The sequence below is a fragment of the Bombus affinis genome, chromosome 10 (genome assembly GCF_024516045.1).
Source record: "Bombus affinis isolate iyBomAffi1 chromosome 10, iyBomAffi1.2, whole genome shotgun sequence".
Classification (NCBI taxonomy): domain Eukaryota; kingdom Metazoa; phylum Arthropoda; class Insecta; order Hymenoptera; family Apidae; genus Bombus; species Bombus affinis.
In genome coordinates, this window is record NC_066353.1 from 11,182,441 (window position 1) to 11,209,544 (window position 27,104).

Below are 27,104 nucleotides of genomic sequence, written 5' to 3' on the forward strand. Positions count from 1 at the left end.
TATATGTGTGTATTTTTGTACGAAAATATGAAACAAAATTTAATATACAGATTTCTTGTAACATACGTAGATTTCTTAAGCTCAATTGCCTGTATGGAATAAAGAATTACCTATGTCTCGAATAGCATACTTTCTCTGTATTAAATCGTACTTTGCGATTGAACAAAAATTTTACAATTGGGTACTGATGTAACAGTATAATATATGAACATTATATGAATTGTTATATAATTTATTAGAATAAACGCATGAAATTAGTAAATAAATGCAAGAACGTCATTCTCCAACGTACCATTTTAGAATAATCACTTAAAGTGCAAAAGAATTAGTATTATTAAAATATCTACGTATCTTTATCCCTGATTACGATTTTTATATATATTTAATTCTGTCTTCATAGTTAAATTTTATTTTTACCACGATTCGTACATCTGGAACATTTCAAATAACATAACTTTTCACTATTCATCACCTGTATCAGTGAATAAAAAAATACATAAAATAGTCCAAGAAAACAATACCGGTTCTAAATATTTCAAAGTTAAAACATAATTCTTTATTCTCCTAAATATTTCCCTAACCAGAAACAATATAAACATAAGAAAACAACGAAAACAAGCGACCTTGATACCGAAGAATAAAGATACCACGAAAATCGTCATTTGAAGATCGTCAAAATTTAGTTACCTAAATTCGCCGATCGTCCAACACTTCCGTTCTGTGTTCTCTACTGATAACGCTACTTGATCAAACACCTCCAAACTTGCAAGGAAAACATTTCGGAAACCAACTCCAGAGCACAACCTGAAACAATATTTTTAATCTCGCTTAGTCAGACAGGCGAGCCATTATTTTCACAATTGTCCGCGGCGCTATAAATCCGTCCATCCTTGCACAGCCGGTATCAATCCGCGAAGCGTCGTCGAACATGAAGATTCCAGCACTGCTCGTAACGTGCCTCTACCTTTGGGGCTTCGCGTCCGCCGGCCAGAGCTCACCTCTGCTCGAGATCGTGCAGGGTAGCGCGTCGGCCACCGCATCCACCGCTGTGACCGCTAGATCCGGACTTCGTGCCGGTCAGGTAGCCGTGGCCTCGCAGAAGGATGCCACACTTCAGGCAGATGCCTCAGCGGCCGCCGCGGCCGCTGCACGCGCTTCCGCCGACCAGTCGGCCAGTCTAGCCCAACAGTCGGCGTCTTTGCAGTCCAAAGCTGCCGCCAGAGCAAAATCAGCCGAGGAGTCAGCGGCAGCTACGGCCAAAGGCGAGTTGCAGGCAGAATCCATTGCTGCATCTGCCAGTTCCAATGCCAGAGAGGCTGCAGCGTCCGCAAAAGCCTCCGCATCCGCGATGTCATCGGCTGCCGTGCAGGCGAAACTCGCTGAAAAGACGGCCAAGAATCAAGCTCTGGCTTCCGAAGAAGCCAAACTCAAGGCTGCCGCCGCTGCCAGCGCAGCAGCAGCAGCCAGCGCCGCCGCCGAGGCAGCCCTGAAAGCTGAGAGAGTAGCGGAAGAAGCCATCGCCAAGGCGGCCGCTGCCAAAGCAGCCGCCAGAGCCGCTGCAGCCGCGTTAAACTCCGCGAAGGAAGCCGCCACGAGCAGCGCAAGGAGCGCCGCCGAAGCCGAAGCTAAGAGCGAAGTCGCTATACTGATCAGCGAACTCGACAAGAAGAGCAGGGAAGTCGCCGCTTCCACGTCCGCCAAGGCACGCGCTGCTGCTGCGGCTAGCTCCAGAAACGCAGAAACGGCTATTGTCGGAGCTAACATCAATGTGGCCAAAGAGGTCTTGGCGATTCCCATCGAGCCAAAGAAACTTCCGGAGCCAGAGCTGGCGTTGAAAGAAGAGAATGTCGCGGTCGCGAGCTCAGAGAGTGAAGTGAAGGTAGAAACGAGCAGCGAAGCATGGTCAATTTAAGGGATGACTGGATGCAGTACCAAGGAACGCGTTTCGTTCGAGAATAATGTTTGGTCGATGTAGGATGTATTCGATGTTTCCGGAGGAAATTCACGTATCAATGTTGCCTATAGTCAGACAGAGATTGTAATAATGAAAATAAATTGGTTTAGCATATACGTAGGTCTGTGGTGTTATTCCTTGCGTTGCCTTCTTTGCTCTTTTCTAGCGGAATGGGAAATTAAGATGGATACATAAATTCATTTAGTTTCGTACTTTGGAATTTTTAATTAAAGTTGTACTCTATCCTGTTTGCAACTATGCCCGGCGTATTTGAATAAAGAAACTATTGCCAGTAATAGGAAACTCTTTTTCTTTTATTTTATATTTTTATAAACCTTTTTTCGACTGATTAGAGTGGAGTTGATTTGCAGCGAATAAATAAGATGTAATATTGGAACAGTCGACATGGATGATGGTCATTCAGTTTAAAGATCATTTTAAAATAATTTTTTTGAAAAGTAAATTAAATACTGTTAGTAAAATACAGGGTCGATACAGAAAACAAGAAATATATGAAAGCGATGACGTTGATCGGTATTATAAAGTACCGTCAACACGCATACTATTTTTATGAAATTATATGCTTATACAATTATTGATAATATCATTATAACGCTGTAAAATTTTCAACAAATTTAATAATATTAATATAAGAAGAAAAAAACATTAATTATATGATTTATTCAACTGAACTTCGGATTTCGTTGTATGATTGTATTATGTATTATCCTCTTTCTTTAAGATGATTATCCTTATAGAACACAGTCCAATGTATATAATAAAATAAAAACTATGAAAGAGATTTATTTCTATTTTAAAACTGAATCGAAAAAATCCTTACCAAAGTTCTGTATCATTGAACTTTCACAATTTTCCATTCCTACATTATTGTAAATTTTCATAATACATTTAAGTTCATTACATTATATTATCGTCTCAACACATTTGTTTCAATGCTGGATAAGTAAAAAATGGCTTTTACTGCGACCAATTGTCATAATAATGTCACTATTGGAATAAAGATATTGTTCGCATTATTTGCTCATTTGTTCATAATGTTTACTCGCTTTCCGCTACTGTAGACTTTGATCATATCGATTAAAGAAATTCATTGTCAACATGAAATCGCAAACGTGCGAAATTTCTATTAGCAGAACTAGCCTGAGTCAGTGGTAATTTAACTCGCTGCCTAATCGAGCAACAAGACTCGAGGATTCGTTCAAGTATTTGAATACTTCAGCGATAGCTTAAGAAAGACTCCTTTGAAAATTTCAGCCTACCCTAAACTATTTCGTAAGAGCACATATTTGCAAAAAAAGAGGAACAACATAGATGCTAAAACTATGACCACCAAACTACCATAACTCTATCAATTCGTGTCTGTTCTTTTCCCCCAATGTAAAATTCCTTCTTCTCCCACTCTTCAAGGAAACGCTCCCGAAAGGTGCAAGAGGTGGCAAGATAAAAATATTTAACTATAAACAATCACTACACCTAAATAAACGTGTCTTAATAATATGCAACTTCAGCACGGAACATCCTCTCCTCCAGTAACCCGTTGAAACAATATTTTAGGGGGGCGTCAGAACAGACGTGAATTTCATGCAAAACACCTGCTGTTTTTACAATTGTCCGGACATCAGTATATAACCGCGAATGCTGTCCGGAATTGGCATCAATCAGCGAAGCTGCGTCAAACATGAAGATTCCAGCAATACTGGTTACGTCTCTGCTGGTCTGGGGTGGTCTGGCCGAGGGCCACGTGGTGAAGCGCGACAAGGAGCTTAAGGCCCCGTCTTTACCGGAACTACTCGGTGATGGGTCTGACACGTTCGGTGCCTCGATGGAGAACGGGATCAAAGTCGCCAGAGCATCGCAGAATGTGGGTCTGAGAACAGAGTTGAATGCAGCCGCGCGGGCTGCAGCCGCTGCTGCGACCAAGCAGGCCAAAGACACAGAGGCCGCGGAAGCTGGAGCGGCCGCTGCGATTGCCATCGCTATCGCCAAGCGTGAAGAAGCTATCAAAGCGAGCGAATTAGCCAGCAAGTTGTTGACAGCCGCGGCTGGGTCCAGCGAAGCTGCCGTGTCAGCGACGGTGAGGGCGGCGCAATTGACGGCCGCAGCTAGCGCAGCTGCCAAAGCTTCTGCATCCGCCTCTGAGGCTTCTGCCGAAGCCCAGGTGAGGGCCAACGCCGAAGCAAACATCGCCAAGAAAGCTTCGGCAGCTGAAGCAAAAGCCGCAGCCGAAGCCCAGGTTAAGGCGGAACTCGCCAAGAAAGCGGCCGCCGGTTTCTTAGCTAAGGCTAGACTAGCGGCCAGCGCCGAATCCGAGGCCACTAAACTCGCAGCCGAAGCGGAAGTAGCACTGGCTAAGGCCAGAGTCGCCGTCGACCAGTCGCAGAGCGCACAGGCAACCGCTACCGCTCAAGCTGCCACAGCCGTTCAGTTGCAGTCTCAAGCAGCTAACGCGGAAGCCTCCGCTGTAGCACAGGCTGAAACTCTGCTGGTCACGGCGGAAGCCGTCTCTGCCGCGGAAGCCGAAGCCGCGACCAAAGCTACCAGTTGGGCGAAGAATGTCATCAACGAGAAAAAGTTACGTTTAGCGAAGATCGATTAAACGAGAGACAAGACAATTGGTAAATGGTTAAGCCAGAGCAAAGGTCAAGAAACGAAAGACACTGTCGAATGGACAAACGCGACTATCTTTGATAATTTGGTTAAACATGATGACTACTGGCAGAATTATATGAAGGCAGATAATGATTAGCACAACTGAGATTCGTCCGTGTATTGTTTTAGTGGAAATAAATTGTCGTAGCAACCCGAAATCTTTGCGAATGCTTTCTTCCTTCCCTGATTACAAGTTCTCCTCCTATATTTTGATTCTCTTTCATTTGTTTTATATTACAATGAAACGCTATATAATAGAAGTATCTGAATCTTTCTTCTTTGATTAGTTTTTCATAAACCCTATTGTTTGAAAGAAATTAATTAAATACGATGAAACAATTTAACGTAGTTTCATAATATATGTATTACATAAGTATATGAGGAAGTTTGAACGATAATTATCACGTAATTACATTTGAACATGGTGAAAACAAAGACTTTCCTCGCATAATTTTTTTAAATTCTACACCAAATTCACAATGGATGGATTCGTTCCATCGAATTTTTTAATTTTTATATGAAACAAGACTGCGAAGAATACGATCTTACGTATTTTATCTTACGTATCTTATTTTCCCAAGGAATTTAAGACATTATTTGTAACATGTCACTGTTGTTCAAGAGAAGATGTAAAAATAGAAAGATATAAATAAAATGTTTAAAAAATGAATAATAAACTACTATGTTACTTTATACAGAAATAATCCTATTGATGTCGGTTTGATTAATTAATTAACTTAATTAATTGACTAATTAAAGCTAGATTAGACTTTTACCCTCGATATACTTTTTGAAATAAATGTGTATAAAATGTATAAGATGAATGTATAAAAATGTACACGACATGTAGATACAAGTATATACTACTTATAATAATAATTATTGCAATTGTTGATCTATACATCAAAATATTAAAACAAGTCTAAACTGAACAAGTCTAAACTATAAGACGTTTCAAACTGTTTTAGTCTGTCATAGCTAATTTACTATGCTAATTTTAAAGTACTGTTCAAGATCTTATGAGCATATGGCTACTGACGTAATTTCGAAAGAAATGTCTCTATTGGATTTAAAAATTACTTTCATTGATAAGCTACCAAATTAAATTATCTTGTGTATACAATACGCTTTAATACCCCAAAATTCAAAATATATACATTGTCGATAAATAATATTGAACATTGAATCCCAAAATTTGTCTTCAAGTACGATAGAACAACAGACAACCATATTCTTTTATTATTTCACCAAACATTTGCTTTTTATACAAAACTCTGCTGGAGCAACAAAAATTACACGTGTTCCTCACCAGGCAAAGCAAAGCACACCTGTAAACACTACCTGGGCCCGAAAAAATAAGCTACAACTTCATCAAGGTGAGAATAACAAAGCGAAACAGCGAGTAACGATGACAATCGCAACAACATCTTCCTGCATTTACACAACTGCATAGTCCCTACGCTTGCCCTAACTATTTGTACAACTGCAACCCCCGGTATATAACTGGCGCGTGCCGGAAGAATCGGCATCAATCGGCAAAGTTCCGTCGACCATGCAGATCCCAGCGATTTTCGTCACGTGCCTGCTCACATGGGGCCTGGTGCACGCAGGTAGCGTGGAACTCGGTGCCCCCAAGCAGGAGTCTGTCCTCGTGGAGCAGCTCCTATTGAAGAACGTGGAGACTAGTGCGAAGCGAAAGGAGAACGGCGCACCGAAACTCGGCGAGAGCACAGCTGCGGCTCTGGCTAGTACCAAGGCAACTGCAGCCGCAGAGGCTAAGGCATCCGCCAAAGTGAAAGCTTCTGCCTTGGCCCTCGCTGAGGCTTTCTTGCGTGCGTCGGCAGCGTCTGCTGCTGCTTCAGCCAAAGCTGCTGCCGCTGTAAAGGAAGCAACGCAGGCACAGTTGCTGGCACAGGAGAAGGCTTTGATAGCGTTGAAAACTCAATCTGAGCAACAAGCTGCCTCTGCTCGCGCGGACGCCGCGGCTGCCGCAGCCGTATCCGCGCTAGAACGCGCCCAGGCCTCCTCCAGAGCAGCCACGACCGCCCAAGACATCTCCAGCGATCTGGAGAAACGTGTCGCCACCTCAGCCGCTGCTGAAGCAGGTGCCACCCTCAGAGCGGAACAATCCGCCGCGCAATCGAAATGGTCCGCCGCACTGGCCGCCCAAACCGCCGCTGCTGCAGCCGCTATAGAAGCAAAGGCCACCGCTTCTTCAGAAAGCACCGCTGCCGCTACTAGTAAGGCCGCCGTGTTGGCCGCTGACACTAGCAGCGCAGAAGCTGCCGCTGCAGCGGAGGCACAATCCGCTTCGCGGATCGCAGGTACAGCAGCCACCGAGGGATCCGCCAACTGGGCTAGCGAGAACTCGCGTACCGCACAACTGGAAGCTTCCGCCTCAGCGAAGGCCACCGCAGCCGCAGCTGTCGGAGATGGAGCTATTATAGGACTTGCACGGGACGCTGGTGCCGCAGCTCAGGCAGCCGCAGAAGTTAAAGCCTTAGCTGAAGCTAGTGCCGGCTTAGGTGCTTCAGAAAAGGACAAGAAATGAAGGGATATCTGAAGGGGACAAGAGGAAGTCTTTCTTAGACGATTTTGAGAAATTTCTGATTGAACACGATAGAAAATTATTTGAATATGATTAATGAACGACAGACGGAGTCGATAAAAATTAAGAGTAACATTGTCGAAGTGAGCTTACCTACGTGATAATAAAGGTCCACTGTTTTAGCAAATATGTATTTTCTTGATGATTTTCGTTGTCTTCCTTTTCTCCAATCCTTTTTGATAGATGGATCTCCCATAGAACCTTTCGTGAGATTGATGAGTTGAAGTCATGCTGGCTTGGCTTTAAGATGTTGGATGTCGGCGACGATAGAGCAGCCTGTGATTTCTAATATCTGAAAGTTTAAACAATTAATAAATGTCTTCTCATAATCTTGTATATTTGATAAATGTTTCTAACGTAGAATACGACAAAATAGCTTGTATTTTGAACATATAATACATATGTGTGTGTAGAATTCGACTACATAAAATATACGTTAAATACAGTTGTCTTAGATCAGGCCGGTTGTATTAAATTAATCTAGATTAAAACAATAAGTATTTACAATTAGTAAATTAATAAATAACACTTACTAAATATAAGAGTATAAATTATCACAAAAATATGCAAACTTTAATTAACTTATTTAAATTTATGTACTTTAAAATTGGTGTCTAATTACTTAATCATGCACGACTACATTGGTCGATAAATATTGGATTATCGACTACAACTGAATAATTATGCGAAACGAAATAGTGATTGTTTAATGCATACATTGGAAAGCAGATAAGAGATTAGCTTATCTTTTATAGCACCTACAGTATTTAATAATTACGTGAAGCATGCTATTTTAATCGAATATATTTGTAAACTATGAATGTAATAAATAAATTTATTTTCATTTGCCTTTACCTTCCTCAATTGCCGTCTTTGTAATTTTTTATTTTGCTGTCACTACTTTCGTATCTAAATATTGAAAAATATAAGCTACACTAAAAATATTTAAATGTCTAAATCACAGCAGCAAATAATAATAGTCAAATAACAACTGATTTAAACATTTGTGCTACAGGATTCGATGAAATATTGGAACATTGAATCATTAAATGATAGGCTTGAGAAAGTAGCAAATAAGAAAATAACATTTCGAATTAATGAAGAATACTAAGCACTCAGCATAGGCACGGTGAATATCCAGAATCACCTTTAATTAAGAGAAAGCACGAATACATCTTGAAAAGGTGAAATGCATGCTATCTTAGTAAAAGTGTTCAATGTCAATGACGACATTTGCATTCTATGTTAAAAGCAACATTTCACGCTAGAAGATATAAACATGTATATAATATTTTTCATAATTTTAAATGTGACAAATACTTGAGGCAGAATAATTGAAATACCGATAAAATTCCCAAACCTTTGTTTTTTTCCAAAACACGGGTTCCGAAAGCAGTTACTTTACTTTTGGGTTATTCGGTACAATTGAAATAATAAATGTTCGCCGCCAAAATTTTGCAACAATTCGAACAACGCCGAACCAGCCCGGAAAGGAAACAAACGCTATATTTCAGACTCGAATCCACCTAAATAAACTCCGGTTCTACCAATAAAGATATCGACGAGAAAAGATAAAGAAATATTTAGAAACCCATGAAACAACATTTCGCGTAATAACAACGATGTTTTCACAATTGCCAATGGCCGTATAAAACGGGCAAATCGTGTCCCAATCGGCATCAATCTTGCGAAGCAGCCTCGAAGATGAAGATTCCATCGATACTCGCGGTGTCCCTGCTGGTTTGGGGTCTGGCCAGCGCAGGCAAACCACTCATTGCCAATGCGCAACTAGGGAAGGTCAAGACCGAAACGTCATCGTCTTCAGAGATTGAGACGTTGGTATCAGGAAGCCAGACATTGGTGACAGGAAGTGAGACATTGGCTTCAGAAAGCGAGGCATTGGCGTCAAAAAGCGAGGCATTGACGTCAGAAGCCGAGATAGCGAGCCTGACAACGAAGGACGAGCTCATACTAAAGGGCGAAGCTATCACTGGAAAGAAACTAGGAACCGGGGCGTCGGAAGTAGCGGCGGCCTCTGGGGAGGCTATTGCAACTACCCTTGGCGCGGGACAAGCTGCAGCAGAGGCACAAGCAGCCGCCGCCGCGCAAGCAAAATCAGCAGCGGCAGCTGCCGCGAATGCAGGTGAATCCAGCAACAGTGCTGCTGCGTTGGTTGCTGCTGCAGCTGCAGCACAAGGAAAAGCGGCTGCCGCCGCAGCAGCCGCGACGAAGGCTAGCTTAGAGGCCGCAGAAGCTGCTGAGGAAGCTGAGTCGGCCGTGGCCTTGGCCAGGGCTGCCTCCGCAAAGGCGGAAGCGCTCGCATCGACCGCCGCTGCTGCGAATACCCGTGCTGCTCTCCAAGCGGAAAAATCGAACGAGCTGGCGCAAGCTGAGGCTGCAGCCGCCGCCGAAGCCCAGGCTAAAGCCGCCGCTGCTGCCAAGGCAACACAACTCGCCCTTAAAGTTGCCGAAACTGCGGTGAAAACGGAAGCAGATGCAGCAGCTGCCGCCGTTGCGGCCGCAAAAGCCAGAGCAGTCGCAGACGCAGCCGCGTCTCGTGCGACCGCAGTGAACGCCATTGCTGAGGCGGAAGAAGGAGCCTCGGCACAAGCGGAGAACGCCGCTGGTGTAGCACAAGCAGCCGCCTCCGCTGCCGCGGAAGCGCAAGCTTCTGCATCCGCCGCTGCGGCGACTTCAGAGGCATCCGCCGAAGCTAGTGCATTGGCAGGAGAGCTTAAGATACCTCCGTTGATACGTCTTTCCTCACCGAAGAAGGAAATCACCGAAGAATGGTCAGTGAAGTAAGTAGGGACGAGGTACTTGAAGAGATCTAGCTAAGGACGGCAATACAGGAACATTTCCGCAGGAGAGGTTCAACATCTTCAAGCAGAGTATATTCTAGAATAGAGCAGAAGCAAAGGAGATGATTAGAGACACCAGTTTAGTAAATGCGAATCGAAATTGTACGGATGACATTATTAAATTGTTCTAGCAAATGAGCAAAAATTTCACTCTTCTTCCTGGCATATACCTTTTTCTTTGTTCCTTGCCTCACCATCGTTAGGCATCCATGATAGCGTAGAAATTAATAAACGTTAAACGTATGTTAGAACAACCTCGTGGAATCCCTGTAATGTTATTTATAATATCAACATCATCAAAAATTATTCTCAAGGAATGGTTGAGCGTCGTGTATTTCGATATAAGTCTGAACACGTACCTGTTTACAGAAATGACATTCATGGTATACGACAGGATCTCTAACGCTTGAAATACCACGAACTTGTTCCGAGATCGATGATTCAGAAGGTTACAGTCTCTTCACTCGGAAGAACGATGCCACTAGGCAACTTTCCCTTTCTTCTTTACTTTCCTCCGTGATATCGCGCGATTTTACTTTGCGATCACCTTTTCATAATTTCAGCTCGTTAATTATGCATAACAGAATGATAAAACGCGATTGCGCGGTTAATAAATTTATCGCACACAGAGCAAGTTCGTGGTAACTGGCGAACGTTAAAGAAACGGTATTATCAGCCCCATTTTTTTAAAGTTCGATCGTAATTTCTATATTGCGTACGGTTGTTACGTAAACGCTATTAACCATAAGGTACCCAGGCCCGATTAGCTTCCTACTTGTTGGCTCAAATGGCCCGGAAGAAACTCTATGACCCGTTATTATTGTTTTCTTACACGACAGTGGTACTCTCGAGAGAACGCCGCTTCTTTAATTGGCCACAAGATACTGTAATGAAACAGCGAAAGTTGGTTAAAAAGAATATAGTTTAACAGACACGAAACATCGCCGTCGAAATTTCTGCATCAACCCTACGAAACGGGCACGCGTGCATCCTAATCGCTTGGCAATTACCATCGAGTAAGTATATGCGATACGCTTTTACAAGTTTTTATAATGGCAAACTCGTGATGTGGTAAGCGATGTTTTGTGAAAGATTCGACTGTTTCAGCCTCCAAGAGAGCGCATCGTGCGTGGTAGAACGACGAAACCGGCGAACGAAAGGAGAACGGGTTAGCCCCAGCCTCTTTTCCTCGAATACAATGACGATTTCGCGACACGTGACCCGATCACGAACAAGTTGTTAGTCCCCTTTGTTCGACGTTGTAAAATTGATGCTCACCGAACTGAATATAATATACTTTGTCACGAATTTGGATTCATGTAAAATTTTACTTCGATTTGTACCTTATGCTAAAATTACGATAGAAAACTTGAATCAAATATCCATAGAGCTCTAATTAATACATTAGCTATCGACGATCTATTGAAAGTACAATTGGTTACAGAAGTATTCTTCCAACTTTTAGTAACGTTCGTTAAACTAATTATTCTTAATATATTACATCGTTATTTCTTCATAATATTTATGCCAGTGAAAGACTTAACTAATATAGCGCGTATCTTTATTAAATCTTTATTCTCCTATGGAGATATCAATCGTATAGATGCATTAATTAAGAGATCACGAATACTTTTGGGACTCTCTCCTAATTAATCGAATCAAGGATTCTTTGATCACCACTAATGAATGAATAAAAGTAGCGACTCAAGAAACTTGGTATAACAAAATCAAAAAGGAAACGAGAAGAAAAAAGATGAAAGATCCGTAAACCAAATGGTAACCCACTTTGTCATATGTACCGCTCTCAAGTGGAATACATTGGTCGTGGATTTGATTCGATTTACATATTTCGATGGTGTGAGAGCAAAGTATATATGTATAATATCGTACACTTCATGTACCGATTAGGTGAATACATGCGCGTCCGTCGTCAAGGAACGAGGAGCTCACACGATCGAGCATCGGGGGACGCGAACGATTCTTTGGTGACTGGTGGTTCAAGAGGTGAGAGACTATAAATGTTTGGTGGGGACGACAGGACCCCGCCCCATGAACAGCTATAAAATGCCGGCACGAGAATCGGACCCAACCAGTCTTAATCAGAGTACACGAAGATCCTTTTTTTTCTTTCCTCTTCAGAGGTACGCTGGGTCTGCTCTCTCCTTCCTCTCTCTCTGTCCGTGTCATCGTCGAGATCATGAAGCTCGTCCCGGTCCTGTTGCTTGTCGCAGCGATCGTTTTCGCCGCCGAGGAGAAGAAGGAGGAAGAACGTCCTAAAACGTTTAGAAGACTCATACCTGCTGACGTTCTTCGCGGTGAGTCTTTCTATTTTTCTTTCTTTCTTCATGAACATTTCTGGAATTTGAAAGGTTTATGTAGTTCCTTGCAATATGTATACCTAGATCTCTCTCGCGCACATAGAAATATGATATAATATCGTGGTACCAATGTCTAATGTTTTTTGTCAGGCGTTTAGGAAAGCCTGGTAAATGGATTTGGTCGCCAATTCTAACGAAGCTAATTAAACTATGCCAGATACTGAAAGATAGTTCTAAAATTTTTAAACATATTTAAATGGTGATTAAGCAATGTAGGTAAAATTTTTTATAATGAATCTCATGAAACATAACATATTTCTGTATGTCTGCTGTTCCAAAACTACAGCAAACTGCGCCATACTGTGAAGGTAAAACATTTTCTACACGACGTCACAATTTAAAGTAGTTTAGAAACTAAAGTACACAAAAACTATCACATGTTTGCCGTTACAATTTTAATAAAAATTGTAGAAATAGAATACTATCCACGATAATTTTGTCAAATCAATCGATTTTACTCGAATAAATTCTTTTCCCTTTTTTCCTCTGCATTAACAACATCCAATCGTGCTACCACAAACAGTATTATTCTTACCTAGAAACGTATGTCAGGATGACGGTGTGGCGGTTCTTTAAAACGACAGACGTGACCCGGTACATACGTGACACGAAAGTAAAACGATTTTTATCATTTTGCCAAAACTGAAATCACTTAGAAAATACTTTAAAAAACACACACATTCATAACGTGTGCCTAAGAATCAGTATTACTTTTGAAGAGCAAACTGATCAGCAGAGAAAATCGGAAACCGCGTAAACGTATCTTGTTAATTGTTCGACATTTTCTCCATCCTTTGCCTTGGATCGTCAGTCGTTCGACTTGAAAACCATTCCCAGAATTGCAAATGAAGCGACCATACCAACGAGTTTGCAGAAATGGGCATAAATCACAGTTTCATTTGACAATTCCTGTTTCTTCAACTTTCCATTCGCGATAGAGGAATCAGGTCCTTGAAACCACGCTCTTTTCACCCTACCATTGTCGTTACCATTTTGTCCTCTCGTATTATTCACCATGTCGTGACATGTTTGCAACAGTACAAACAGAGACGGATAGATGTACGTTTTTCCTCGTTTAAAAAAATAAGAAAAAGATTGATCGAGAAAATAAGCGTTTTCATAGATTTGTAGATTCACAGTCATGTGACAATTTAGGTGAATAACGCACTTACACGAACAAAAGAATAGGAAACAATAACAAGACCATCATCGTGTGAAAGTCTTCGTGCTGCGAAGACTCGTTTCTTCTTCTTCGATCGATCCCGCAACCTGCCCTCCAGCCTTTTCTTTATATGGGGTATACGTGTTCGGATAAGCTTTGACTTCACCTACCGTTCACCGTAAGATACCTTCTACAAAAACTACTTTCCACTTTTTAATCTCTTATTGGAATAATGTTGTCTTTTTATAATTAATTGCTACCCTATTTACCGCAGCAAAGTCAATTTTTCGCATATCGTGTCCATGAGGTGCGAATTGTAATTCTTCAAAGGTAAAAACATTAGTAGCGTATAGCTAGGCAAACATAAGACATACATAAACATAACGACGTTTCAAGAACACAGTATCCATACAAATCGAATAGGAAGCAAGCTTATCACACAGAAATCTTCCGTGAAGTCACGAGTCTGGACCATTTATTGACAGTAATCGTTAGTGATGCAGAACATAGTCCTTGATTCTCCTCGTTTGCTGATCGTTCCAATAATCTATAATTAGAGATCGTTGAAAAGGATCTAAGAACAATCTGGAGATAGCGTCTTGCTGATTCACAGACTGTGGCCTGGTTACTCCGTATTTTTCGCTCCAGACCTAGATTCCGATGAATAATCGAATTGCTGATGAGTTGCTAGCGGCGAATGCTGAACATGGTGTCGTCGTAGGTACGTTTATGTACGATGTCTTGAACGTCATTTACGCATTAAGAACATTCATTTTATTTATATCCTATCGAAACAAAGATAATGAAATTGGGTGAAATTATGAAATTTTCAGTAGAAGACAGCTAGACGATTGTTTACTCCATTTCATAATCACATTCTATGCACGACTGGTTTGCCAATAGGTATGCAGAATGACACGAAAATAATGCGAACGAAAATTTGTAATCTGTAAAAAAAGATATGACAAATGTGAGATATATTTTTTACCATTACCGTATGAATTTTTTGAAACATGCGATACAATAAATATTGTACTTTTCGTGAACAGGAGAGCCTTTACAGAGTATTATAAATTTCTTTACAGAATTTGTGCACGTACTAAATATTATTATGCATGACAAAATGAATACATCGAAATATAAAAAACGAGAAATGATGTCTATTTAAGTGCAGGTGCGCGTGTTCCCATTGAAGTTAAGTTTTACACAGTCACGAACATTGGAAGTGTACCCGTTTCGAAACAGGATGATTACAGAAAGTAGGTCTTGGGTTGGGTCATCGGCGACGAAAGCGGGGCCAGAATGAAAATTCGTAAAGAAAGAGGCTGATTGCACTCCGTTGTTCCCCTTAGCTTCGCGACTTTCCAACCGGGAGATCGTTACCCTTCGATTATTCTCCCGACGTGCAATTCGTGATCGTAGCCTGTGACGAGTGACTAATTTTCTAAACGCGACATGCATCATTGATTAACCATACAATAGATAACGTGTTATTTCGTGAGAATATCGCGTGTTTATTGAAATGTCAGATAGCAGATTTATTGATCGGACAACCAAGCGACAGGAGCTATGATTATCTCTATCTCAAGTTCCTATTTAATTAGCGTTATTGAAATTGACAAGCTATTATGTTATATACGATTATAAACTAATATATGCGAGAATACTACATTATGAGCGCAATAAAACGTGCTTAGATTTAAATAATTATTAAGTAAAATTGTAAAGTAATTTCATTTCAAGATGACAAATACATAATTGGGTAGATCTTAACACGTTTCATATCATTAGTTTTCTCTAACTATACACACTATGTAAGGTTCTCTAAGTAAACATTTTAATACATCTGATACGTTGATCTTTCCGCTCATCTATCTTACTTGAGTATAACGAAGAACATATTTGTCCGTTCAATGAAAGTTCTATTTCTATCTAAAATATCATGGGTCACTGATGATCCACGAGCCATAAAAAGCGTTAACAGACGGAAACGTAGCCAACCGCGACGAAAAAAACAAAGTGAGTGAACGTAACGTTACTCCTACGAGCATGAAAGTCGACCCTTGCAGACAGATGAATCTTTAATGTCGGTGAAAGTCTAAGAATGTCTACTATAAATCATTCTTTATACCTCTTCCTTAAATGGCTCGCTTTAGAAGTGACGAGACCAGAGCTCTTTCCATGAAAATTACAAATTAATTTGCACCATGTTTGTATGTTATAACTCCTTCCAGATCAATGCATTCAACTCAATGATGGCGATAAAAAGCCTACGATTTTTACCAATTTACCGGTCGAAATTGTTGCCTTTTACCATGTGAATGGCATCAGATTAAAGTTTTTCCGTAGCCAGCAATTTTACAATGTTATTAACAAAATTGCACAGCAAACCATGAAGTCGACTTCATCATCCCTTTCTCTTTTCGAGTTACTTTTCTCAGTTAGCGTATGAATAGCACGCTTCTATTTCCTTCAAATCTGCTATCCTTCTATTAATTAGCTTAAATCACATTCAATAACATTTTTTAAGATCATGTATGTTCCATATAGAAAGGAAAGTGAAACTGCTCACATACTCACTTTATTTTCGCAACAATTGTACTGTATGCAGTTGTACACATGTATACGGAATTTCAAATTCACGTTGCAACGATGACTCTGGATTCCATATTGGCTATCGCCCATCAATTGGATCATTAAGAATTAAATTTTACATTTAGCTTTACTTTCAAATAAATCAATGATATGTCATTTTGATGATTGGAAATTATGAGCTTTATTATATGATTATAATTTTGCTAAGCACTTAATTCCCCGTATGAAGTTTGCATGAAAGATGGATTGTGGTGTTTAAAAATATTAGAAGAAAAAACCTTGTATCTGTATCTCATCGATATCGAGTCAAAATGTTTCTCGATTTCGAATATTCCATTGCACATCCGATCATTTAGAATAAAGGCTCCCGAATCACTTTCTTATGATCCAGGTGGCCCGCAAGAGCTGGTGCCGTATACCACCGCACTTTTAGCGTTGGCGTGAACGCCCATCGTTTTATGTCTTCGACGTAACGAAACTGGCATTGAGAAAACGATAACAGACACGTCATTATTCAAATAAATCTTATTCCTAAAAGGTAACAAGCGACTCATGATTGAGCGACATACTTGTTATTTTTTGTGTCTTCCTTTCATAATTAATTAGTCATTCATATTGCGTAATGTTTAAAAGGTTGAATCGTTAAAAAGGAAAGAACGCTAAATAGCTTTTGAATAATTTTTTCGAATAAAATTTTCTTTTATTTCTGCCATTATGGTCCCTTCTATAGATCTGAAATACACAAATATCAATGCACAAATACGTGAAGAACAACGACTTATACTTTACCCCCTAAGTGACAGATACTTCAGTAATTTTTTAATTGCTTTAAACAATTTTTATCTTAATCTTGCCAAGCGATAAAAGCTTTCTATTCAATCATCTTCTAATCATTTCAAACGATTCACTTTTCTCGTTAACTCCAGGCAACTCTATAATAGAAAAAAGAAAGAAGTAAAAAAGTATGGCAATCGGCTTAGTCAGAGTTTGCGATAATTACACAAGTGGTAACACGGTGTGACAGCGAAAGTATTTCTCCTTGAAGTTTCTAGCTCGATCGGCACCAATGAAACTCCTCTGTCATCTATCTACGATCGATCAAGACGCATTATAATGGAATACCGTGCGCGTGTGTGTCTGTATAAACTTAGAAGGCGCGACGAGACGTTAAAAATGGCTTAATGTTAGAAAGTAATGAAACCTTTCACAGGTGTGCGTGTAATCAGATAATGCAGCACGTCCACGCATCGTGCACGGTACCAATGCATTCTGTCGAAGAATCACAACCTGTACAAGTCGTTGCTCTTATAGAATGAGATTTTACTTTTACGTCACAGTTGGTGAAAATCCGCTGATGATTCATTTGGAATTTAAAACGTCTTGAAGAAATTATATAAATATAAAAAATTTTTTACTGCATTTATATAGGTTTGCCTCTTTTTAAAAAAAAGCTATGTTGAATGGCATGTATATTTTTTCTTCTATTTCTTTTTTTTTTTTTTTTTTAGCAATCGCGGAAATAATTTGATATTTGATAAAGATATTTATTAAAAAGTCTACGATTAATCGCTTCTTGTTTTTTACTTGCTGAAAAATCCAGTTCTAAATACGCAATACCTTCCGGGTAGAAGATTCCGGTTATTCCTAGTAAATTAAACGATATGGATTCCTTTCTCCACAAAGAAAGGCTACCATTTGCTACGTTTTATTGCATAAAAGACTGTTCCGTTACGTAATCAAATCTAGTGTTCTAGTTAATGCAACATATCAATCCGATATCTTCTTTATGTAATATATTTTATGTAATTCAGAAACTTGTATTCCGCAAAAATATTGGCGATTGTCTAGTTGTTACGATATTCGATTACTCGTTCAATTACTTATGATATAACATTATAACAAACCATAGAGAATTAGAAAGAATTTAATTTTATGCAAAAACTTTATACGAATGTTATAATAATATCTTGATAAGAATTATCAAATTCGAAACTTTAATTTCTTACTGCCAAAGATTAATTTTGTGATATAAATTATATAGTTCTATCTAACTCTTTTTTTTTTTAGATTTCCCCGGTATGTGCTTCGCCTCAACAAGATGCGCTACCATCGAGCCAACGAAATCCTGGGATTTGACACCATTCTGCGGCCGTTCCACTTGCGTGCCAGCCGACGATAACTCTGGTCGCCTCTTCGAACTCGTTGAAGACTGTGGACCGCTGCCGAAGGCTAACCCGAAATGCAAACTCTCAGACAAAACTAACAAGACTGCCACGTTCCCAGACTGCTGTCCCATTTTCGAATGCGAAGAAGGAGCGAAACTCGAATATCCGGAAATTCCGACTTTGCCTCCACCCACGGAAATCGTAGAGACCGAGAAAACCCCGGAAGCGACTCCGGCGAAGGCTTAAATTCTAAATTGAAAAAAAAAATTTCAGAGAAACGAAAAAATGCAGGTCGTGACTTTTATAAACTACAATAAATTGAACGGTCGATTAAAAAGTAGAAGTCGAAGATCTGTTATCGTATTCTGAGATAACTGTTTTTAATAACTGAAACAGGAAAAAATAATTTTAGCTGAGAATTTTTTGTCGAAAAGAACGGTAACGTCTTTACTTAAAGCGAAAAGAATATGTATTACTTTTAACGTCGCGCATCGATACCCGTTGTTTCATCATGAGAAGGCGGTTTACTGCAACATCTTGTTACCCTTCAACGCAATTCGACTTAACTTAATGCGAGACTAAAATTATACATTGTATATAATTCAGGAATTAACTCGAAGAACTTATCAAAAAATAGCAAAACATACATAGCTTAGATAAAAGTAAGCGTATTGTTAACATTATCATTGATAAACGAGGATGTACAAGTAATATCAGCGTTTCGGAATCTGTTCGAAAATATTGAGTTTCTTCAGTCTCCTAGTCCCGGAAGTCGAGACTTAGATGCTCCTATAGCCGTTTTGTTATTCCCTTCTCCAAACAATAATTGTCACATAAAAAATTAATTCTTTCTTTTTCTCCAAAAGTAGAAAGTCTTGCGTATGTAATGTAAAAACATGTGTGACTGTAATTATATGTGATTAAATTAATACTTATTTAATTCAATACTACATACACTGTGTACTTTTTATCCCGTACTTCCGACAATAGTGAATACAATATACCGTAACTACTTTCCTAATATAAATTAATGTGCATAATATTTGCTTAACTTTTAAATTTTTTAAGAAAAAAATTGTTTTACCAAGTGTTTGGGAAATCTTTATCTTATTATCATTGAAGTTATATCCGGGACGAATAAATAGTATTTAAGTTGATCTTGTAATTCGTACGTACTATAAACATAACTAATAGAATTTTAACTAAAGAAATATGAAAAAGCAGCTGTAATAAATAAATTTTAAATTATATGCGCTAAATTACTGTACTTACATTAAAAACAAAGAGGCATAACTTTTGCAATATCGAGAAATTAAAAAATTTCTACCTTGTTATTATCATTATTTCTATACATAGTTGGAGAGAACTTAGAATATAGACACAAATTGAAAGTTAAACAGTATAGTTAATTACTTGTTTTTAATATTACCATATACAGTTGTAGTTATAAAATAAGCATTGGTTATTTAATTGGAACAAGAAATCGTTCATTTTATCTGACTTTAGTACGCTATTTTTAATGTTGGTATCTTAGAAGATTTCATTTTATTATTATACATGTTGGCAGCCTGGAAAGATTGTTCCAGCGAAATTCGCTGTTTAACCAAATTTAATGGACGTGAGAATTGAGTGAGTACGAACGTGAACTGATTAGAATAAACGTAGAAATTTGAGAGGCTGTGTGATATATAAAATTTTTCTAATAGCTTATAACGAAAATGAGTGAACTCGTGTGGGGAATAAAAAATGGTGATTTGGAGCAAGTGCGGGATATCGTTGAGAAAAAGGCAAATATATGAAACGTTAAATCATCTTTTTCTTCTGTTGCTTTTTGATTGCCGCTACTCAGAAACGTCATAAAAAGATATCGCTTTTTGATGTTTAATATAGAATTCATAGAATTTTATATAGTTCAAAACATATAAAAAAATACTAATTACCCGATTAAATTAATAGTTGTAAAAATCATTCATATTTCCTTTTCAAATTAGTTATACATTTTTTCCTACAAGTGAACATATATTAAATTGTCTAAATATGTTCCTGTTGATAGAATATCGATGTCAATCAAATGATTGATGGAAGGACACCCCTACATTATGCAGCTGATTATGGCCAAAGTGAAGTAGTCAGATATCTTTTGGAAAAGGGTGCAAATGCAAATGTAAATATATATAAATATTAGATAATATGTGTGAGATTTAAACATGAAAATATTCAAAATTTATTTATCTTTCTTTTTACTAAGCATTGTACATAATATTTTATTAGTTTTACTTGAAATGTAAGAGATGAACATTAGAGAAATTATACTAAAAATAAATCGTATTACAATGATTTAAGGAAAATGTATTCACTTACAGGTAACAGATAAACATGGAATAACAGCATTATTAGCAGCAATTTGGGAAGGACATACAAATTGTGTAAAATTACTATTAGAAAAAGGAGCTAGAGCAGATGGATTGACACCAAATGGAACAAATTATTTAGATGCTGCTGAAAAGGATGAGATCAAAGAATTGCTTAAATTCCACTAGCACAAAGCCAAACAAATCATGAAGCAATAATTTTGTTATTTTAGTATTTTAATGTTCCTCATAGGAGTATCACCATTGCTTTGTCTTGATTTTCTGCATATGACTAGGCTATCATATTTATACACTTTAAATTAAAAAACAAAAACATATAGGTACACACATGTAGTTTTATAATAATATATTGCACATCTGGAGCATATAATCATGAACTCATATTCTTTTATATGGTTACTCTTAGAGATTTAAACTATATATAGTTTCAGCTTTAAAATATTATATCATACAGATTGTTTTGCAAACTAACAATAGAAACAAATTTATTTTTAAAGCATGTAACATTATATAGCAAGAGATATTTTGATACATTTATAAGAAACAGCATCGTGTTTTAAATATTTGTTATTAATTTACAAATATTACAAATTTCTTTTATACATTTTTTTACAACTACCTACTAACTAAAACAGCTTTTTGTGACAAAAAGTTATAGTATATACTGAAATATTTGAATGCTTGAATTAAGATACTACATAATTTAATTCAGTTTCAAGAATGATATGTATAAATTATAGAAAAGAAAATTAAAGAGCTATCTTTATGGTACTAACTATCTAACATGTCTTAAGAAGTTTTAAAGGTGTATAATAATCAAAAATAATAAACCAGTGCATCATTGTTATGTATATTATTGTATTTTATTAAACCTGTATTTATCATCTATTTATTACTTAACATATTATTGCTTACAATATATTAATATAACATATATTAATAGGAAAAAAAATATATATGCAATGAAATAATAAAAATAAAATATAAATAATATATATATTAAAACGTTTTATATACCAAAATTTATTTGTCAAATGTCAATTGATAAAAATACAAATTGTATCTATTATAGTCATAAAATATATATTTTTGCTAATATCTTATTTTTTCATATCATATCTATATATAAAATGCACTATTAACATATTAAATATTTTAAGACAAAACATTATGTTTGTAAAATATAGTGCAGTTGATTTTTAAATTTTCTGCATTTATTTTATTTTGTACACTAACTTGTAATATTTCAATAAATACAATATAAATATAAAATAAAAATATTATTAAACCACTTAAAAATGACATCTTTTTAATGATGAGCAAAATACTTTGTTGCGCATTTCATACAACTTATAATAACAAATCATATTATTTAAAAAAAAGGGAAATCTAAATCACATTTATTAATCAAATTTTATTAATTTTATATAAAGTATGTCACATATTAGAGAAGTCGACCTCTACAATTAGAAGCACCACATTTACAGATGATGACTTTACCTGGTATACTTCCAACATCATAACTATAATTCCATGTTAATTCCTGACCTGCTCTTATGTAATTTAAAGCAAAGAATGCCACCCATGGAAATCTTACATCATGCGTGTCTACAAATACATTTTGCACAAAAACGTTTGGATCACATGAATGCTGAAAAATTACCAATAATTATAATTCAAATATAATGTTAATAATAGAAGTAACAATACCAAATTCTGTTTTGAAGTATTCTAGTCATTTAAAAGTTTCAATTAAAATATATCTTACGTTTAAGTAACGTCCAATATTTCCAGTTGTTTTAGCATCCATTATATAAACAGCCTCATCTTCTCCAAAGAAATCTCTTACTGATTTAAATTTAGGTCTTTCTATTTGCGTTGGTTCCACTGTTGGATCAAATCTACTTGGTTCGCGTCTGCCACTCCTATTTTCTTCTTCATCGCTTATAGTAATTGCATCTAGATCATTTGAACGATTTTCATTGGTAGAAGACTTCATAACATTTTCGGTGGTTTTAGCAGCGTGTCCATCTTCGCTATTTTCTTCAGATCCATCTTGATTGACATCATCTCGTTTTCGTTTTCTTAGTCTTTTTCTACATCATTATTAATAATTTTTCTTTATTATTAATATTCTGTTAATATAGACTACATCATTTATTAATAATTAAGTACCTTTTACTTACCTAATAGAAGGTTCTGTAGAATCTACATTGAAATTTAAGTATTTACTAACGTTGAAATCTTCATCTGAATCATTTGCATTTATTTTCGTATTATCCTCATCATCGCTAGTTATAGATTTTTTTTTATCTTCTGTGGTAGATAATGGCATTTCTGATTCGAGAACATCACTTTCATATCCTTCTTTAATACTTTCCACTACTTCCACATAATCCAATTCTGCTAGGTATTCATCTCCATAATTTTTACCACCTTCATTAGCTCCCTTAGAGATAAAGAAAGAGGTAAATCTTAAAATAACTTATACTGCTTGTACTATATCTTATTGTAATTTTTTACCTGTTCTGTAAGTAATCTACCAGCATATATACAAATAAAAGATCCAAGAGGAATATCGTTTAGACATCGAATGCCCCAGCCCCGAGGAGCTGTTTTGAACACTTGTAATTTTAATGTTAATGGATGTTGCACTACTCTATTCAAGCAAGTTTTTACAGCACATTTACATTCAGAATTACATTCATAAATTCCAGTAGTAACTGGCTCCGGTAAACGTTTATATACGTAACCAACAGATGTATTTGGCACTCTTCCTCCGAGAGTAGCACCTTGTATTGTTAATTGCCAACACTGACATTTTGTTTTATCCTATAAAATGATTTATATAATTAGATATCTTATAATTTAAATTATTATAAAAAGAGCATACTTGGCAATCATCTTCGCAATCACAGCTACACAAGAAATTTGGATCTAAATTAAGATTAACTCCTTCTGTTGGTTCTCTCTGAGTGCTATATCTAATGGTATCTGGTTGGGTGTGATCTAATTCATTAACACATGGTATTGGCACATTTTCTATACCATAACTGAGATCCTTGAAATTAAAAAAAGAACGATAGAGTTATAAAATACTAAGCAAGTATTAATTATCTCAATAATCGTAATATTTTATTTACCTTTATATTAATAAAACATTTATCCAAGACAAATTCTGCTAGACAATGCACCCAATAATCAAAATCAAATAAATCAACTGACATTGGGCTGCCTGTTTTGCGAAGATACTGGTGTAACTCTTCCATATTTCGTAATCTGACACCGCACGGAGCTTGATATAATGTAATTTTCTTGCCTTTTGGATATTTACAAAGTTGTCTGTTCCAACCACAGAGTAATGGTATTGAAAGAGGTGAATAACCTCTCAAGTCATCAGGTGTAAAAGATATTCCTTGAACGCACTGAGGGCCACATTTATGTGGAACAAATTTTTTTGTTTGAATCTTGTTCTGTGTTTGGTAGTACTAAGATGAAATGATAATATATGCTTTTAAATCTTATATCTCATTTTAAATTATCTTATAAGAATTGTAATTAGTTTATTCAATGCACTTACAACGATACTATGAGAAGGTTTTGTCTCTGTTGTAGGATTATAGGAACTTGTATCCACAATACTTTGCTTTTTACTTGTACTTTTTCTAGCAACAGCACGTGATTGCTGTGGTGCACTTGATGTAACTGTATTTGTAGTTTCATTTACTATATTCTGTTCTTTTTCTAATTGAGAAAATCTTTCTTCCTCAGGTTCTAGATTAGATGTATATTCTACATAAGGTAAATTGCTTTTCTAAAATATTAGTAAGATTTGCATTAATTAATTATCTCCTATAAAAATAGAATTAAAATGATTCACATACATTAGAGATAGCAGGCAGTCGATGTCGACTAGGTGTATTGACAGATGCATGATGTCCTTGTTGTCTAGCGTTAGCTTTTAAAAGTTCAATATATAAAGGCCCTAATCTAGCTGAGCCTCTGTAGATCCATTCTGTTCTTCCATCAGCGTCAAAATGCATTTGTACTAAACTTGCATCAACTTGAATTACTCTTGCAACCCACCATTTACCATTCCATTCTGTTTTTACTACTTGACCTGTTTGTAGTTTCACCATTGGTCTTTCAGGATATGTTTCAATATATTTCTTCACAAAATCACGAGATTCATTAGGTATATCCTCCCAAACTTTGTTGGAAGATTCAGCAACTAAATAAATATATTTATGCTCAACATATTGAGCATAACCATCATCAAAGAATACCAAATATCTAAAAAAAAAAGAAATCTATTATTACTTACTATTATTCATATATTATTAATTTATTTAAAATTTCGTCCATGAAATATACCTATACTTATTTGTAGCTTTTGGTGGTTCAGCTATAACTCCACTATAAAAATTACTAGATGAAACATCTTTAAATAGAGCAACTACTCGTGTGCCAATCGGAATTACTACTTGGCTAGTTACAGCAGCTGCGATTTGTTTACCAGAAACAGATTTAATAACAGAATTATACTTCTTTTGTAATAATTTTACACGACAATGTAAGGGAATTCTATAAACTACAGTTTGCACCTAGTAAACAATAAGTAAAACTTTAAATAGATTAAATGTAGAACTATTTGTATAAAATTCAAGTAAGAATATATTTACAAACCTTTGCTTTAATCCATGGCATAAGTGGATGCTTCATAATATATACAATGCTATCAATATCTATCTGTGCTCTCACAAGTGGACCAATTGGAGGTAAATCCAGAACCACAACTTGGCTATTGTCTTGTTCAATTGGTAAAACTTCTGGTTGATTATCTTCTAACGTTGAAGAAGAGGCAATTCTTATTTGTGTAACTTTTTTTGTTGCCACTAATGGATAAAGTCCATTATCCACATATCCATCATTTATTTGAAGTTCTTGGAGCATTTGAATCTGTGGTCTGAATTCGTCATATAAATTATTACGTAACATATCCATGGTACACATCAAATCTTTAATTGTTTTATCCATAACTTCATTTTGTTCTGTTTAAAAAAATTATGTGATCTAATTCAAATGTAACAAATATAAATAAATTATACTTTGCAAAATAATGATATACCATCTATTCTATCCCACTGATCTTTTAGTACATTATGAGCTTGTTTAATTTGATAGTTAACATCATACTTCTCTAAAATATTGTTTAATGTGCTATCTAACATTTCTTCCATATCCGCAAGCATTTCTTCTGGCAAATATTTTTCTGAAACAAATAAAACATATACCAATATCTCAAATATACATAATACATTGTAATACAATTTTAATTTTACCCTCGTCACATATATCTTTCTTTTTCTCATCATCTGAATCATCAGTATCGGAAATTTCTACCTCCATTGTACGGTCTGGAAATTCACACTTCAATAATGGCTTACGATCTATGAAAGCTGCGACCAATTGCTATGAAAATTAATATCATAGTGTAAATATCAAACAAAAATCTGTCTCTTACAATACCATATTAAGTAGTCAAAAATACGTATTTTATAAGTCAAACCTTTTGGTGTTCTAAAGCAACAATAAAACACTTTGTACATATCATACGCTTTTTCTTTTTTTCTGTATTCACTCCATAAAAAGCACATGCAAAAGAAGGTGCTAATTTCATATCTACTCCAGAAGAACATTCAAAGTTTACACAATTAGAATTGCAAATTATTGAATTTCTATTTTTTTGTGTGTTATCCCCTGATGCTTCATCATCCGAAACAAGTTCAATGACTTCCATTTTGTACAATATTATTAAAAGTATTATAATCTTCTGGTAACTTGGAAACAAAGAAATATTTATTTATTTACAGCAAATATAATGACGTAAATGTAAATAAAAACAAATATATAGGTTAGGTAACTAAAATACTGATTAAGTATTAAAAATGTAAAAAAAGATAATATTTACCAAAGTAACAATTTTTACATTAATAACAGATAAATACAATTTCTTTAATACATTATTTGATGAAACTATTTAATGAAATATGTTCTTATTCGGCAACCTTCTCGAATTTTGAATTTAATTCATACAAAAATATTTAAATATTTCATATTTTGTTGATTCTACACATTTGACATTTTCTTTTTATATTTATTCATATCACGGGTGGTCAAAAAAACTTAATAATAATAAATAAAATGTCCATTATTAGTTTATTTACAACAGAACGATATGAAAGCCAGCCAAATTAGTGCCACCTACCAAATAACTAGCGCGGGAAACATTCATAATTTCAAATATAAATAGAGGAAATCCTGGTACAACTCATAATA

At 36.4% G+C, this 27,104-nt stretch overlaps 5 protein-coding genes and 1 long non-coding RNA gene across 7 annotated transcripts; 4 read left to right on the top strand and 2 right to left on the bottom strand.

Moving 5' to 3' along the window:
• The first annotated feature begins 426 nt into the window (after positions 1-426).
• Positions 427-12,012, top strand: LOC126921292 (ice-structuring glycoprotein-like). The gene is made up of 6 exons (XM_050732748.1): positions 427-1,910; positions 3,598-4,546; positions 5,831-6,000; positions 6,094-7,172; positions 8,859-10,033; positions 10,099-12,012. Exons 1-6 carry the CDS (start codon positions 929-931, stop codon positions 10,157-10,159), a joined length of 4,416 nt encoding a protein of 1,471 aa, XP_050588705.1. The 5' UTR covers positions 427-928; the 3' UTR covers positions 10,160-12,012.
• Positions 3,612-4,782, top strand: LOC126921257 (antifreeze protein Maxi-like). Its single transcript, XM_050732712.1, has one exon. It carries the CDS (start codon positions 3,654-3,656, stop codon positions 4,569-4,571), a length of 918 nt encoding a protein of 305 aa, XP_050588669.1. The 5' UTR covers positions 3,612-3,653; the 3' UTR covers positions 4,572-4,782.
• A 143-nt stretch (positions 12,013-12,155) lies between the features above and the next one.
• Positions 12,156-19,343, top strand: LOC126921264 (uncharacterized). The gene is made up of 2 exons (XM_050732724.1): positions 12,156-12,408; positions 18,296-19,343. The coding sequence occupies exons 1-2, from the start codon at positions 12,291-12,293 to the stop codon at positions 18,637-18,639; spliced, it is 462 nt and encodes a 153-aa protein (XP_050588681.1). The 5' UTR covers positions 12,156-12,290; the 3' UTR covers positions 18,640-19,343.
• LOC126921269 (uncharacterized) lies at positions 15,979-16,906 on the bottom strand. Its single transcript, XR_007712270.1, has 4 exons — positions 16,798-16,906; positions 16,507-16,706; positions 16,214-16,291; positions 15,979-16,111 (listed from the first exon to the last, which is right to left on the bottom strand). It is a non-coding gene; the product is annotated as an uncharacterized LOC126921269 (long non-coding RNA).
• Positions 19,344-19,943: 600 nt separating the features above from the next.
• On the top strand, positions 19,944-21,616 carry LOC126921266 (myotrophin-like). Its single transcript, XM_050732727.1, has 4 exons — positions 19,944-20,022; positions 20,100-20,180; positions 20,447-20,557; positions 20,757-21,616. Exons 2-4 carry the CDS (start codon positions 20,112-20,114, stop codon positions 20,931-20,933), a joined length of 357 nt encoding a protein of 118 aa, XP_050588684.1. The 5' UTR covers positions 19,944-20,022; positions 20,100-20,111; the 3' UTR covers positions 20,934-21,616.
• Positions 21,617-22,159: 543 nt separating this feature from the next.
• Positions 22,160-27,101, bottom strand: LOC126921232 (histone-lysine N-methyltransferase eggless). Of its 2 annotated transcripts, XM_050732602.1 has the most exons (15): positions 26,737-27,101; positions 26,335-26,605; positions 26,108-26,237; positions 25,894-26,037; positions 25,452-25,816; positions 25,140-25,369; positions 24,650-25,058; positions 24,346-24,579; positions 24,100-24,253; positions 23,909-24,000; positions 23,659-23,826; positions 23,289-23,597; positions 22,952-23,214; positions 22,534-22,861; positions 22,160-22,416 (listed from the first exon to the last, which is right to left on the bottom strand). In XM_050732602.1, the coding sequence occupies exons 2-15, from the start codon at positions 26,563-26,565 to the stop codon at positions 22,210-22,212; spliced, it is 3,264 nt and encodes a 1,087-aa protein (XP_050588559.1). In that variant the 5' UTR covers positions 26,566-26,605; positions 26,737-27,101; the 3' UTR covers positions 22,160-22,209. The 2 variants fall into 2 exon arrangements, with proteins under 2 accessions (XP_050588559.1, XP_050588558.1); XM_050732601.1 differs by having other exon boundaries at positions 23,909-24,253.
• Positions 27,102-27,104: the final 3 nt, after the last annotated feature.